Source organism: Osmerus eperlanus, chromosome 13 (genome assembly GCF_963692335.1).
Source record: "Osmerus eperlanus chromosome 13, fOsmEpe2.1, whole genome shotgun sequence".
NCBI classification, from domain to species: Eukaryota; Metazoa; Chordata; class Actinopteri; order Osmeriformes; family Osmeridae; genus Osmerus; species Osmerus eperlanus.
Window position 1 is genome coordinate 2,837,581 of NC_085030.1, and position 16,191 is coordinate 2,853,771.

General features: G+C 44.6%; 2 protein-coding genes across 2 annotated transcripts in view; both read right to left on the bottom strand.

Moving 5' to 3' along the window:
• Positions 1-16,191, bottom strand: part of gcna (germ cell nuclear acidic peptidase) — a 387,394-nt gene that overhangs the window by 48,834 nt on the left and 322,369 nt on the right. The window lies entirely within an intron of this gene.
• LOC134032834 (uncharacterized) lies at positions 5,310-7,133 on the bottom strand. Its single transcript, XM_062476894.1, has 6 exons — positions 6,954-7,133; positions 6,726-6,859; positions 6,349-6,538; positions 5,861-6,253; positions 5,653-5,724; positions 5,310-5,536 (listed from the first exon to the last, which is right to left on the bottom strand). Exons 2-6 carry the CDS (start codon positions 6,807-6,809, stop codon positions 5,310-5,312), a joined length of 966 nt encoding a protein of 321 aa, XP_062332878.1. The 5' UTR covers positions 6,810-6,859; positions 6,954-7,133.

Here is a 16,191-nt window from a genome sequence, read left to right on the forward strand (position 1 = left end):
AAAACCAGAAATTAAACAGGATATTTTAAAGTTTTCATAAGATCCTTCCTTTCATTGCTAACTTTAATCAATACCCAATCTCCTCGTTTGACTCCTCCACTCTTTGGTTTACTGCTTCACCTGGAACAGAATTTAGCAGAAGACATCTCTTTTCTCGTGAGCATTAGGTTTAGGTTTTAAGTTGTGTAATTATGATCTTCTATAATTCAATTCAAATGTTGTTAATGCATCTGGTACAGGACTGGGAAAGATTTCAATCCACTGTAAACATATCTATAATTACCAGGCAGTATTGACCCTTCAGTTTTCTTATTGTTGAGCAAACACATGTAACAGCATCTAATAAGACCATACATCAACATTTGATATTCAACTCCTATTAGTCATGCCTAGAAATGACAATCTGTTTCTTTGTTCCCTTCTTTAGAAAATCAACTGTTAGTCTAATTTCTTTCACTCCAAAAAACCTTTACTGTCTTTTAAAACAGTTAAGTTTAAGACCAATATTGTTTTAGATTCTCTATTTTACCAAATCACAGCTCTTTTTATCAAAGATATGATCAAAGCAATTTTCATTATGCCAAACCAGAATCCGTATGCTTCTTAAATGAAATATGAACCAAATAATGTTCTTAATGTAGCTATTAACCAAACATTTTTCCCAACTATATTTTCTATAAAGGTCAGATAGGTAGAACTTCATAACTCGTTTTGCTGCAGTTCAAAACGAGCCAATTAGCTCAAACCATCATAACCACAATTTATCAGACTTGATGAGTCTTCCCAAATTATTTCAGAACTGAATGTTATAATAACCCTCTTCATAATACAACATTATCACAGCCTAACTGTTTATCCCAAACAGTATGCCAGGCTCTGATAAAACTCTCAAATAAAACTTAAAACCAAATTACAATTAAACTCCAAATAAAAGTACATTTAGTTATTTTCTCTTTCTCATTTTTAACCAAATTATATCTAATACCTTTATCAAAACTCTTAAAAACCCTAGATTTTACTATTTTGACTTAAAATGTTATCCCATATACCTTCAAAGTATATTCATAGTTTCCTCTTCAAAACATCAGTGTTTAAACCAATCATCTCTTCACATCCACAAAACGTTCTTGTTTTATTTCATAACCTTCCATGATCCTCTCTAAACCAATCCTTTATGTAACTTTCCAATTGCTTCCTCATAATTTTTCACATACATTTCCTCAAATGGTGATTCTTTGACCAACACAGCTGGTTTGCTCTAGTATAACTCTTCCAATTGTATTAGAACCAATTTATAAACCAGGGGTATACCCTCTGGGATCACCTTTGTAAGATCTCAACGTAACTGGACTCTTTTAGCCCCCACCTTTCTCCAACTCTCCTCGGGATTTCTGTAACTTCTTGGTCAAAGAAAAAAGCACGAGATTGATAAAAGTGAGTGATTTCACAATTTGAAAACTTGTTAGACTTTGCACTGAAGGCAATTATGGTCCTTGGAGGACACCTAGTGGATTTATTTATTTATTTATAAAGAACGACAGATCTGTTTAAAATACCGTTCAACTCAACCCGATTCCACACAAATATTACTTTTTCAGGGACTGTGACCCTTTTGTACCGGAGAGGACAAAGGAAAGAAAAAATAAACACACACAAGACAAATTCAGGGACTCTAACCCTTGGAGTGTATTTTAACCTCTCCTTTTTTTAAACACAAAACAAGTTCAGGGACTCTAACCCTTGGAGTGCTCCTTTTTTAAACACAAAACAAGTTCAGGGACTCTAACCCTTGGAGTGTATTTTAACCTCTCCTTTTTTAAACACAAAACACGTAGGCCTACAGGGACTCTCACCCTTTTTGAAGAGGACTCTAACCTCTCCTTGACAAAGACAAACCACGTGTTAGGACTCTCACCCTTTTGAAGAGGACTCTAACCTCTCCTTGACAAAGACAAAACACGTATAGGGACTCTCACCCATTTGAAGAGGACTCTAACCTCTCCTTGACAAAGACAAAACACGTGTAGGGACTTCCACCCTTTTGAAGAGGACTCTAACCTCCCCTTGACAAAGACAAGCCACGTGTTAGGACTCTCACCCTTTTGAAGAGGACTCTAACCTCTCCTTGACAAAGACAAAACACGTATAGGGACTCTCACCCATTTGAAGAGGACTCTAACCTCCCCTTGACAAAGACAAACGTGTAGGGACTTCCACCCTTTTGAAGAGGACTCTAACCTCCCCTTGACAAAGACAAGCCACGTGTTAGGACTCTCACCCTTTTGAAGAGGACTCTAACCTCTCCTTGACAAAGACAAAACACGTATAGGGACTCTCACCCATTTGAAGAGGACTCTAACCTCTCCTTGACAAGGACAAAACACGTGTAGGGACTTCCACCCTTTTGGAGAGGACTCTAACCTCCCCTTGACGAAGACAAAACTTAAAAACGGTTGATTTCCCACCACTGTTGGTTTGACTAGGTACGATGAAACATAGTAATCGTCTAAATTTGGTTCTCAGTTCCGAATAGCAGTACATTGAATTAACAGGTGTCTGCTTACCTGTTTTTTTTATGTTGAGGCGCCTCTGACGATTACGTCTGCCTCCTCGTACCGGTGTATGGGTCTTTCTCCCGATCTGTCGGTCGGGCCGGAACCCTCTGGACTCCCTCTTTTCAGCGTCGGGGTCACCATTTGAAGGATTCATATATCTATGTGTCTATTCCAATATGTAATGATGGTATTCAATGACACAAATCTGTGTTCTAGAAAGAGTGGTCTACAGTCGCAGAGGTCCGATAATATCAGCTTTAATGCAGCAGTTGGAAATCAACAAGTACAGAGCTCTGGGGTTGTCTACGTTTCCCTACCCGCAACAGAGTTTGGGCTGGTTCACGAAGTCCAACTGGCTATCTTTCCCTGCCCCAGCATATTATATACAATGCAATTGAAACACAAGTATCAAAAAGGGTTCAGCTTGTTCTCTCGTGCGTCAGGGAGTTGTTCTTGCCTACACGTCCCACCTGCTCGGGTGCCATCTCCACCCAGTTTCAAGGTTGTTTCTGAAAATGAAGAGATAGAGACACAAAGAACAGCCTGCTTCCCACACTCAGTGTGAGACCCAATGTTTAAGCCTGAGCACACTTCTCAGATCATAACTTTAATAAGCACAATGCATAACTTTATTAAGCACAATATATTCTTTAGTGGTAAGGGCACATCTGGAGAGAAAACTATTCACTTGCTCAACTTCTTCACCGAGAGTGGTGTCGGCACCCTCCTGGTTCCTTGCAGTCCACAGAATCTACAGGAAGAAGATAATGTGTAAAGCGGTGTGGACACACGATATTAAAGCATATCCTGAGATTACCAACTTTAGAGGGCAGCACTTAGGGGCTACAGAAAAACTTTAAACACACTCCTAGGTTATTGTATGGGTCAGTCCAGACTACTGTGGTATGGCTATTGTCATTTATTATGGCATTTTACACTCAGTTTGCCACATCATACTCTAAAATGTAAAGGTCAAGTAGCTAAAAGCATCACCTCGCATTTTGTATTGTGGGCTTTGGCATGCATCACAGACAAGCAATGCCTCATTTCCTGAAGGGGTTGAAGATGAGTCAGGGCCTCTGACACTTTTGTCAAGTATGGCACATATCGGCAGGTCACATCCATGGCCAAAAATGTAGCACTCTGGAACTCTTTTTGGAGAAACATTGGATATGCAAAGATTTCTCCTCTATACATATTCAGACCTTTACAAAAAAGCACAATGCACATGAAAGAGGCATTAGATCATAATATAAATATATATTATCTTTTTACTACTACTTAATCAGACCCATACCAACCTTTGAGAAGAAATCCATGTCTACACACAGCAATTTCTACACCTTCTTCATCCAACTTGTTGGCCTGCTTTGAAGTCTCTCTTGCTGCATTCCATTGGGAGTCACCACACATCGCTTTTCCTGCGGTCTACCAAAGTAAATCATTTGAACATGACAATAGTTAATTCAAGTACACTAGATTGCAGGACTGTTCACACAAACTTTAACTGTCAAGATTCTGTCTTTTGATGAAGAAAGTGTTTTGACACTAAATGACAACACACCACCAGGCTTAGGTCTCAATCATGTCTCTCCCGGCTCTGAAGGCCGGAGGACCATCTTTTATAGGGCACAGGAATGTAAACATAGATAGTGACAGTCAGGCAGTAATGACGTTACAACAGTCTCAGAGAAAGAGATTCACAGCTCCCAACACATGACCACTCAGACTAGAGAGATCATAGTTGGAGCTCTCCTTGTAGTCATGACCAAGGACGTTTACCCAGTATTTTCTCCTGATCCCGAACATCTATTAACCCTGACACATAGACACAATCTACTCTTATTAATAGCAAGCTTACATGAGAACATACTAACTAGTATCCAATGACTAGTTCTATTGATTAGTGAATAATGTAAGCACACAGGAAATCGCAATTTCTTCCACACTTGGCCTGACCTATCTTACATTTGAAGGATAAAGTAATATGCAGTATGAATGTACTGTGCCCCCTGGATAAGAATCTAGTGCTGTATCCCCACCTGATCATAGACTCCCTTCTCCAAAGGCAATCGTGTTTTCTACTTTAACTAGTTACAAAATATTCCCAATAAATGTTGTTCAGAATAATGTAAAACTTACACTCTTGACAGTTCCCCGGACCTCCTCAACAAAACTGGACACCTCAGAGTCTCGGGCTAAAAACACTCCATCGAAGAACCCTGGCTCTTCACTCCTTTAAGACAATGTATTATGGACTACCTTTGTAATAGGACCTTTTATATATGTAGCACTTATCAAAAAAAACATTGACATTAACAGTGACATTACCAGCTGGACATACTGTATATTAACTACATTGGCTGTTTATAATGTGTGCACAGAACTCACTGGTTTGTTTTCTGGAACCTGTACAACTTTCTGTTGCCATCCACAGAAACAGCCACCATTTCAGGGCTACAGACTGGACAGACCAATGGCTCCTTTCCAAGAAGTTGGTTCTCTTCATAGTTGCAGTACACAAATTGCAGAAAACTTCTCTGAAATGCATCTGCATTCACTTTGCCAGTCTAAAGGAAAGAATATAATACAGCTTTCAAGAACGATAAACTACATCTTTGCCTTTGTATGTTTTGTGTTTTGTATGCAACTTTTCAAATCCATAAGGATGCAAATGACTATTTTGTGTGGTAAGGTCTTCAGTCTATTATCTGAAATATGTTCTACCTACTACAGCCACTTGTGGACCTTGAACTATTGCTTTGTTCTCTGGTCCAACATTGCTGTAAAGGCTTGTCTGGACATTCCTGGAGCTGCTGTCTTCATAGCCTCAAAGGAATGGAAGAGATCTTGGTGGAACAGTGTCTGTGCCTGCATGGTAGCGGGCCAGTAACCACTCTTTACAAAGTCACTGACTTCTGGAGCCCATTTCTGGTTGCAATGTTTGCATGTTAGCACCGGAACGTGAAGATCATAACGGCCTGAGAGCACATGAAAGGCAAATCAATAACATGAAACCAAAGTAATGTGTTATATAAAAAAATTCAACAGTTTAACAAGAGCCTACCATTTATGCAAACCAGTATTATGGATCTACCAACAGAGACTGCTGCATCAGCGGTGTCACAGGAGCATATCCTTTGAGGTAGAGCTGTTGGCAGAACACAATCTGCAAGGCAAAGAACCATAAGGTATACAATTAAGAATGTTTGGGTTGTGAGTAATGACTTAAATAACACATTTCAATTTCAGATAAGAATGATCTGTTAAGAAAATTGTCAATCAATTGAAAAAGAAACGCCAACCTTGTTCACAAATTATGTATTTTCCATCATGGAGTGTCACAGACTCTGTTGGCGGGATGTATTTGAAAAATCCATCCATGAAGGTTTGCCTGTTGTGTAGAGTGTGGTGTTTATGTACCAAGCCATCACACTCAGCACAAAACCACTCTGAGGGCATACATTCCCCACAACGGATGACAGCTTCTTTCACGTGACAGTGATTGCATGTCATCTGGACGATGTTCTCAGCAGAAAGTAAATTGTCAAGGTTCTGTGGCCTCGCCTGTTGCCAACATTGTTGGACCTCTTTCTGCCTTTGACTCCAACTGGACAATGGTGGCTGCTGAACAAAATCTTGCGATTCAATGTTCTCTGAGTCCTGTAGAAGGTCCTCAAGCTGCTGCATATTAAAATCTTCAAAAGGGAGGAGAAAAATGAATAATATCATAACTTCAACATTGCCACAACACACTGTTGAAATACAGCATTTGGAACAAAAGATTAATCACCATGGTCTAGGTGTTGGCCATGGTCTACTGGCTGTGAAGAAGAAACATGTCCTCCTTCGTCTGGTCTTGATGTTGACTGCTTTCTAAGGGCTCGTGGGCGCTGGTGAACAATGTCCCCATTGTGGTCCCTCTTCTTCCAATGAACAGGCTTTGGTGATGCAGTCCTAGTTTTCTGTCTGTTCTTCTCTGTCTAGAATTACAACATGGTTTAAGAAAGGTTTACCAATATGGGAAATGCCTTCGGACTACTGACAGAAAAAGCAGTTAAAGTAGTGTAACCCTTCTGATTCATGTCTTTTAAATACGCCTCCATGTATCTTATATGGACTGGTAAGAAGGAATACTGTTAACTATAGACAAAACAGAAGCTACTTTACCTCTTCTGTCTTGAGATGTTCAATAAATGTATCTGCACTCCTGAGCTCATCCTCCAATTCCATCAACTGCAAATCACTCATCATTGAGTTGAAAGAGCAGACAGACAAATGGGCAGATGGCGAGTGGGATGTTTCTTTGGGACACAAGAAAGTGCAATATTAGAACACTTTGAATACAAATAGTAGATAATAGACTCGGAAGTACAAGGAGGCCGGGAACGTAGCTACCAGGTTGTAAAAACAACGATCTGGCAGTGAGTGGAGGGCAAACCAGGGTATGTCACCGCAAGTTATTGGGAAACTGGACCGCAGGTGTGGATCTTGTGCGGGTAGGATGGACTGGATCACTGGAGCCTGGAGATGCACACAAACACAGACAAACAGAAAGACAGAAACAGAAAGACAGGCAGAGCCTGTGGAGGGCGTAGTACAGGTGACAGAGATAGGTGGACACAGGTATACACAGGTACGTCCTGATAAATTATGAAATAGGCTACTGTAAGGCAAGGATACGGTGAGGTAATAAGGATATTCCAGAAAATGCTTGACTTGAGCTGCAAGTAAGAAAAGATAAAAAATACAATACAATAAATGTCATACCTAGCAAGCTATGAGATGTAAAAAGGACCACGCCAGCAAAGATAAACATTGGTCTGAGTCCAATGAATGTGCACCGGTTCATGACCTTGCATGACATACAGTAACGTTAGACTAGCTAGCTAGCTAGCACAGTGTATTAGCCTATTTTTGCAGTTTACAAAGTCAATTAATTTATATTGGTGATGCAAAGCACCGGGCAATGTACGTCAAACATAATAACATTAAACCAACCTAAAAAACCATTTTAACAAACTGTATAGGATAGTATCTTAAATATATGTTTACCTCGTCGATAATAGCTTACCTTTTCATAACGAGAGAGCGGAGGTTTGGTTGACAAGAAGTAGTTCCAGCCAGATCTTGAGCGTCAAACTTTTCAGCGACTTGTGTGTAATAATAAAATTACAATAATGTTGGATAATTTAGAAGTTTTGCTGTCAGTGCATTTGACATGCTTGCTTCCAAGCGCTTAAAATTATGATTAAAATAAAATTATATTCCTCCCCCGCCAGATTTTTATTTCATTTTTTTTTTTTATACATATAGCCTTCGTGTTTAGATCGGTTTATTTTGTATCAGTACATTTTATAGATGAACTTTTATGTCCTTAAATAAGGTTTATGTCATTTATAACGTTTATGTCTTGGTTATAACCAAAAAAATCATGTTGAAAGCACATTGGCCGGATTTTTACGAAATCACCCGATTTATTTTGGTGACGTTTCGTAAAAATCCGAAAGCCGCTCATCAAAATCTATGGGAGACCTAATGTGTCAAAATACGACGCCATATTTCACAATTTTCTACGGGAAAAGCCGAACATATTAACGTGGAAGTCAATGTGCGTCCCTAGGCGTCAAAAAACGACGAAAAAGGCGTCCCCCGGCGTCGGTATAGTGACGCCAAAGGGCTCTGCCCAAGCGTCAATATTTGACGAGTTGGGATGAGACCGGGTTGGTACAGTACAACTGTTCCTCAACGACGATGCTGCTGTGTTTGAAACTGATGCTAGCTCGCTCTAGTTCTAACTAGCCTACAGTACAGTACAGTACCATGAACGTAAAGGCAATCAATTGACGCAACTCTTTCTCTTTATGACTCTGCATGCAGCTAAATGGTACAAATTGGTATCCAGAGCCTCAACGCGAAAAAGTAAAACATCTTGACTAGCACTTTTTTAGCAAGGTTAGCTAGCCAAAACTCTCAAATCTCTGGCTATCTATTGCGAGTGTGCAGTCTTTTGTTTACTAAGGTAGTCATAGCAACCCCAGGCATGGAAAGTCCATCTTCGCACTTTGATACCGATCAACCAATGGGGTTAAGGTGACACCCAGAGCCATAGAAAAAGAGAGTTGCGACACGCTTTGATCTCGCCGACACGTGATCACGTGGTTCATGTAGCTCGCTGTAGTTCCAAAAAAACCCACTGCTGTCAACCGGTTTGAATGGTTTTCAATGAAGCTGGCCAACGGAAGTCGCTTTCTCAGGCAAATGATGAATGAAACAGGCTCGGTTAAAGAAATCCGATATTCTGGCTATCTTCAGCAGACTCGTATCTACAAAAGGCAGTCCTCCCTGACGTGTTTGGTGTAGAATGGAGTGAAATACAACATTGTGAACACTCACTGCCAGTGAAACACAGGAAAAAAGCTAGAGCTTTTTTGTCACGTGGTTCCGGTAGCTCCCTGTAGTTAAACAAAACCCCCACTGCTGTCAACCTGTTTGAATGGTTTTCGGCGGGATAGACAGCAGCACCATCTCGATTCACGGACATTTTCGGTATATTAACACATAATGTCAATTGGTTACTGGTGTGTTGTATCATGTATGTCTGATACTTTATTAACATGTATGTATTACATGAACTTATACATAACGCAATATTGTGAAGCAGAGCTAGAAATGGCTATGCTAGCTCTACTGTACAAACTGTACTGTACCATACTGTACATACCAAACAGTAGCCTAATGAGGACTATATTGTTCCACTTAACGTTTAACCTTAGACGGTTGAAGTAAATGGGTCTTGTTAAACGTTTTTTTATTCATCAGCCCACTTACAATTTAGCCTACCACATTAACAACACTTATATTTGTAGTACTTGATGCAAGTTGAATCTAACCATTATCACCAGCAACTGCTCAAATTAAGACAAGAAAATAGTTTGGTAAATAGAACAGAATAAACAAGGCAACCAACTGCATTCAATAAAACATTTTATTGTACAATATGTCCTGTGTTCTTCCACTCCTTTTGTTTGTAGTGATCCGGTGATCTTCTGGCTATGATGCATGTACAGCTAGCTAGAGTAAAAGTGTTGCTTACGTAGACCTACAGTCTAGCTCCAACTGCATTTAGAATCTAACAAGCTTACGATAAACTTTAACTAAAGCTGGCTATATAAAATACTACTAATAACAATTGATATGTGGTGGTCGAAATATGAAAAAATGCAGGATTTTTGTGAATTTACCAGCTAACTTGCTTCTGACCACTTAATTTGCAATTCATTGTTGCTAGCTCTACTAACTAGGCTAATAAGAGCTATATATAGAAGACTTACTTTGTATGCCAACGAACACCAATAATTAGAACTAATTTGACAGACTATAAGCCAACTGACTTCTGGTTATGATACACGTGCTCTCTAGCTAGCTTCAGTAAAAGTGTTGCTTATGTTAGATACTAGCTAGACCTACAGTCTAGCTCTAACTGCGTTTCGAATCAAACAAGCTATAATCTTACGATAAACTTTATCTAAAGCTAGCTATATGAAATACTACTAATAACAATTGATATGTGGTGGTAAAAATATGAAAAAATGAAGGATTTTCATCAATTTACCAGCTAACTTTCTTCGGAGACACTGAAAATGAATGGGGTTGAATGGTGGAAAATGCAATGTTTGGAACAATGGGAGTCTATGGAAGTGTCGCAACTCTCTTTTTCTATGGCTCTGGTGACACCGTGACATACATTGATTGACAGCTTACCTCATTAGCTTAAGGACAAGGAAATACAGAAATAAATGTACACAGAAATAAATAAATACAGAAATAAATGTACACATAAATAAAAAAATAAAAAAATAAATAAATACAGAAATAAATGGCCATGTAAATAAATAAATACGTAATTAAGATATTTTCATACATTTATTTTTATATATATTTTTTTTAAATATATAAATACATTTATTTATACATTTATTTATTCATTTATTTTTAATTTTGGCAGGTTTGGTCCTCCATAGTATGAGAAGGAATGGCTTCCAAATGCAAATTGTTGGCTACACTTTCTTGAGGCATTCTACCAGCATCAATTTTACGGTGACATGTGTGACATATCCACAACTTAGACAATTGAATATTCAGTGCAGTTATCATCACATTCTTCATTACACGTCTGTAAATATGTATCTGTAATGCACTGTTTTGCCAAAGCAGCAACTGTTGGACTGGTTGTGTAGCGATCATGTTTACATTCAATGACTTGCTTTCGAAAAAGCTGGCGATGACAAACTGAGCAAACAAATCGAGGGCCTTCTTGGACATTTTTTCTAAAGGATTCTATGACAAAATCCATGGAATATGTTTGATATTTCTTATTGATATATGTTTGCATGCTTTGTGTTTTTACACTGCTTTGAAAGTCTGCATCACAATTGTATTTGTTCTTGCTAAATTCTTTAACTTTAGTTTGAAAGTCTGCATCAAAATTGTATTTCCTTTGACTGTATAATTTAACTTTTGTTTGAAAGTCCTCATTAGTTCTGTACTTATCTCGGCTGGATTGCAATAGGGTTTTTCTGTATTTCTCATTTGTAGCATACAATTTCTTTGCCAACATAATGCGATTTTGTCGGAATTGAATGTCATTCTGATATTTTTGCTTCTTAATGGCTGCTTTATATAAGCGCAGCTAGTTCAGGCAGGGCAATCGGGCAGCGCACGTCAGTCATCGGGGACGTAAGGCGTCTTACTCCACCTTCCTTTCCTCCGCCCACTACCACACCCAGGTTAGCAGCGCATATCCATTGGGCCACGGCCGATAAGGCTTCTTTAAAAGACGCGCAGATACGCACACACTCACCCCGGTTGTTGTATGATCAGTGCTGCTGCCAATGGTCCCGCGTCTATTGGCTGTCTTGTTTTTCGGCTTTGCCATGGGCGACTCCTCTGATTCGGAGCCGAATCAGAGGGGGTGTTTGGTGGAGGTTCCGATCGATCACCCGGAGGTGCACCCTCCGTGGACCTCGGCGACGATGGGAATGGCCAAGTTCGACGCAGCTCGCGTCTGGCCCAGAGATCGGCTACCATCACTGATTGGCCAGTCCATCGCATCCTCGACTCCCTGTACGACCGGGGGGTGTCTCCTCCCAGGGGATGCAACCACGAGGAACTGTTCGATTTTTTCGTGGAGTGTGGCGGTATCGCTCCTCCCGCTCCCCCGAGCGCTCCGGCAGGGAAAGGCAAGGGGAAACGGGGCACCTCTTCCCAACCGGCATCCGGGAAAAGGGCTTGAGTCCGGGGGAGGAGCCCGGCCCCGGCGGCGTCCACCTCCCGTTCGGACCCAGTGCTGGCGGCCCTGTTGGATATCAAAGTATCTCTGGCTGACATGGGAGCTTGTGTCGTCGCGTTGGAGGGCAGGTCGGCGACGGCGTTGGCTCCGCAGATCCCCGGGTCCGGGTTCGGAAGCACTCCTGCGGCCTTGGACTTTGCAGCAAATCCTAGGTGGACTCTGGCTTCCGCCTTACCAGCGGCCGCTTCTGGGGCGCCGTTCCTGTCTCCCGCTGCCGGCATTTCCGCCCATCTGAGGATCCAAATCCTAGCAGGTACCGACGTCAATCTAGTTAAGATACTGCTATGCTCTGCGGATCCGGTGGACAGGCGGGTGGTCGAGTGCGGGGAAGTGTCCGTGCTCCTCAAGGGGTGTGATCCCAGGATGTCCAAAAACCTGACTCTGCCCGAGTTCTACGTGGCTTTTGGCGTATACCGCGACACGCTCTGCGAGGCTTACCCTGAGCGCCGCGTGGAGTTCGATACCTACCTGGCATTGATTTCCGATTTAGCAATGCGCTATGGCGGAACCCTCTTCTATGAGTACCACAAATGCATGTAGTAAATGCATTTTGGATGTACAATGCCAAGGCGGCATTGTACATCCAAAAGTTCAACGTCCGTGTGGATTGGTCGGTGCTCGACCTCGATCTGGTCAGCAGGGTGTTCACCGGGCACGTGCCGATGTGTGTTGTTCCGTGTGCGGTTCGTTGGCCCACACGGTGAATCTGTGCCCGAGGACTGCATTTGCACCGCCGATCAAGGCAGAGGGGTCGGCCTACGGTGCCTCCGCCTCGGGCGGTCAAGCCGGTCGAAGGAAGGTACGGCCCTCCTCCGCTGCAAGCACCTCGCTGTGCATCACGTACAACGAAAGTGTTTGTCGGTATGCTAATTGTAGGTTTCTGCATGCTTGCAGTTATTGCGGGGACGCTCATCCCCGATCTGTGTGCCCTCGTCGGGCCCGCCCTGCTCCGAAGGGGAAATGATTGAACATCCGTCAACCCCAGTCAATGTATCGAGACGTTCTGCCGCGTTGGGGAGTCATCCCAATCGCTGTTTTGCATCTCCAAGACTGCGTGGTGTTGGACGACGGGTGCCGATCGGATTTGCGTTTTTGGAGCGTGCTGTGCGAGCATTGGAACGGTATCAGTTTTTTCAGAACAGGCCATCTGAGCTGGCCTGTTCTGATTTGCTGCGTTTTAGGGTGAAGATGTCTGGAGGAATGAAGAATTTGTCTGGGGAATGTAGCGTGATGCCAGAGACGCATGGGTGAGCGTAGGGGTTGAAGGTGGACATGAACTCAAGCACCTCAGGGAGCCAAAGAAGGCCAGGAGGAGCATGGCCTCTTGGGTGGAATCGGTGGAAGGGGAGGAGTAGCCAGTGCGCGGTGTGTATGCAGGCGGCTAGCAGGTCGGCAGTGAGGGGGAGCCGTGCAGAGGGAGAGCAACTTGCAGAAGAAGTTGATGAAGCCGATGCTGCCAAGGTACAGGATAGTGGAAGTGCGGATGGAGAGGTGTATGTGTGCGTGGAATGAAGCTTGGAGGATGGCCTCTTGGGTGTGGAGTGAAGGTTGTGGAGGGGTGCCATCATGGGAAGATGGTACAGGAAAACGGAGGATCCGGAAATAGGAGTAGAGGCTGGTAGCAGAGCCGAGCCCGATGCAGTGAGGTAGAGGCTGGTAGCAGAGCCAAGCCTAATGCAGTGTGGAGGCTGGTAGCAGAGCCAAGCCTGTTGAGGTTCATCAAGGCTGGTAGCAGAGCCAAGCCTGTTGCGGTTCATAAAGGCTGGTAGCAGAGCCAAGCCTGATGCAGTGTGGTAGAGGCTGGAAGCAGAGCCAAGCCTGATGCAGTGTAGAGGCTGGTAGCAGAGCCAAGCCTGATGCGGTGTGGTAGAGGCTGGTAGCAGAGCCGAGCCCGATGCGGTGTGGTAGAGGCTGGTAGCAGAGCCGAGCCCAATGCAGTGAGGTAGAGGCTGGTAGCAGAGCCAAGCCTAATGCAGTGTGGAGGCTGGTAGCAGAGCCAAGCCTGTTGTGGTTCATAAAGGCTGGTAGCAGAGCCAAGCCTGTTGCGGTTCATAAAGGCTGGTAGCAGAGCCAAGCCTGTTGCGGTTCATAAAGGCTGGTAGCAGAGCCAAGCCTGATGCAGAGTGGTAGAGGCTGGTAGCAGAGCCAAGCCTGATGCGGTGTGGTAGAGGCTGGTAGCAGAGCCAAACCTAATGCGGTGTGAAGGAGGCTGGTAGCGGAACCAAGCCTGTTGTGGTTCGTGGAGGCTGGTAGCAGAGTCAAGCCTGAGGCTGGTAGCAGAGCCAAGCCTGTTGTGGTTCGTGGAGGCTGGTAGCAGAGTCAAGCCTGAGGCTAGTAGCAGAGTCAAGCCTGAGGCTGGCAGCAGAGCCAAGCCTAATTCAGTGTGGTGGAGGCCGGTAGCAGAGCCAAGCCTAATTCAGTGTGGTGGAGGCCGGTAGCAGAGCCGAGCCTAATGCAGTGTAGTGTAGGCTGGTAGCAGAGCCATGCCTGATGTGGTTGGTGGAGGCTGGTAGCAGAGCCAAGCCTGATGCAGTGTGGGGGCCTTGCGCCAGTGGAGATGAAGGGGGGCCGATAGTGAGGAAGTCGTCCAGGATATGGAGGAGGAGGGGACTCATTGAGGAGGATCCAGCGGAGTGCTTCAAGAAACACGAAGATGCACGGCCTGCTTTTGCATCCAATGCCAGGCAGACAGCAAGCAGTTTGAGTCACAGCCGGAGAGGGGCGGAGCGGGGAGGCGCGCCGGCCCACGGACTCCCCGAAACAGAGGGCGAACAGCCTGGCCTTCGGATCGGACCGGCTGAAACGCAGCCCCCGAGCCCGGAGGAGGCGCTGCAGGCCGGCGACGGTCCAATCGGAGGGCAGCGCCGGGAGGCCCGGGGTGAGGGACCGCGGGGCGGGCGGAGCCAGGCGCTGCGGAGCAGGAGACGAGGAGCGGCACGAAGAGCCGGCGGAGGAGGAGAAGCGGGGCCGGCGCAGGCAGCCGCCGAGACCGGGAGGGACGCCTGGAGCGATCCCAGCAGGAAGGCCGGGGGGGCGGAGACCGCGGGAGGCGGTCGGGCCGACGCCCGGGACCAGCAGGAGAAGCCGCGGGAGCCGGGGAAGCCGAGGAAGTCGGAGCAGCGCCGCACGAAGAGCGGCCGGAGGCCTTGGGGACGCGGCCAGAACACCGAGGGCGGGACCGGCGCTCCAGCCGGGAGGGAAACTCCTCGTCGGACGGGTGGAGGTCCAGGACGTCCATGAGCGCTGCAGAACGAGGGCGGGAGGCGAACAGCCGGAGCCGGGAGAAAGGGCGAGCTGGACCGCAGCGGAGCGGGAGCAGCAGAGGCGGCGGCAACGAAGCAGGAGGCAGAGTCGGCAGTCGGCAGGCAGAACAGCAGCGGGGTGCATGAAAAGTCGAATGACAACAACATGCTAGCACAGGGACCAGAGGAATGGAAGATACTTTATACAGAACTCTTAATTGACCAAAGGGAGTTTGGTCGCATTCTTCCGTGCTTTTCTGGGCTGATGCGTATTATTTTGATTGGAGAAGGAGGAGTCTTGGTGTGCCACCTTCCTCCCGAACTTTAGTTAACCCTTTCAGGCCTAACTCCATTAGTTGTATTTGACCCAGGGGCGGTTTTAGGCACGGGCGGACCGGGCAGCCGCCCGGGGCGGCATTTTTTCATGTCACGTGGGGGGCGCACGAGCATAAAATAAATAAATAAAAATCTCTGCGCCGCGAAGCGGTTTTCTCTTTTCTATCATTTCACTGTGTGGGGAATTGGCAAATTGGCGCCCCCTTCAGGCAGCTGCAGGCACCCCTGCTTGCTGAGAAGGTGCCGTGCACAGAAGCTGTGTGAAAAAAGGGGAGGGGGACAGACAGCTCACCTGACTGGGTCTCCCAAATGGAACGGACAAGGGGGGGGTCCACTGTATAGTGCAATATTCTAAATTTGTGGGCTAAAGTCAGTTGCACCTCGACTTTCTTCCAAATAACGCACATTTCATTCATAATATTATAAATATAGGCCTAAAGTTCCTGCACATTTTTGTTTTTTTTATTGTGTGAAATGGCTAATAAAAATATGTAACACAAAACGATTGTGGTCACCAAGGTGAATTGGTTTAGTCTTGACTTCTGGTCGTGAGTGATAGTGTTGGGGGGATGGGAAATCTGTTGACTATTGAGTGCCAAAGAAGATGGACAGGAAAAGGTCAAGTAAGCCATCAGGTGCCCAATTTCGAAAAAAAAGAAAAGAAGAGAAACGAGAAAAAGATAAAGGTATGCAAATATGTCTCTGT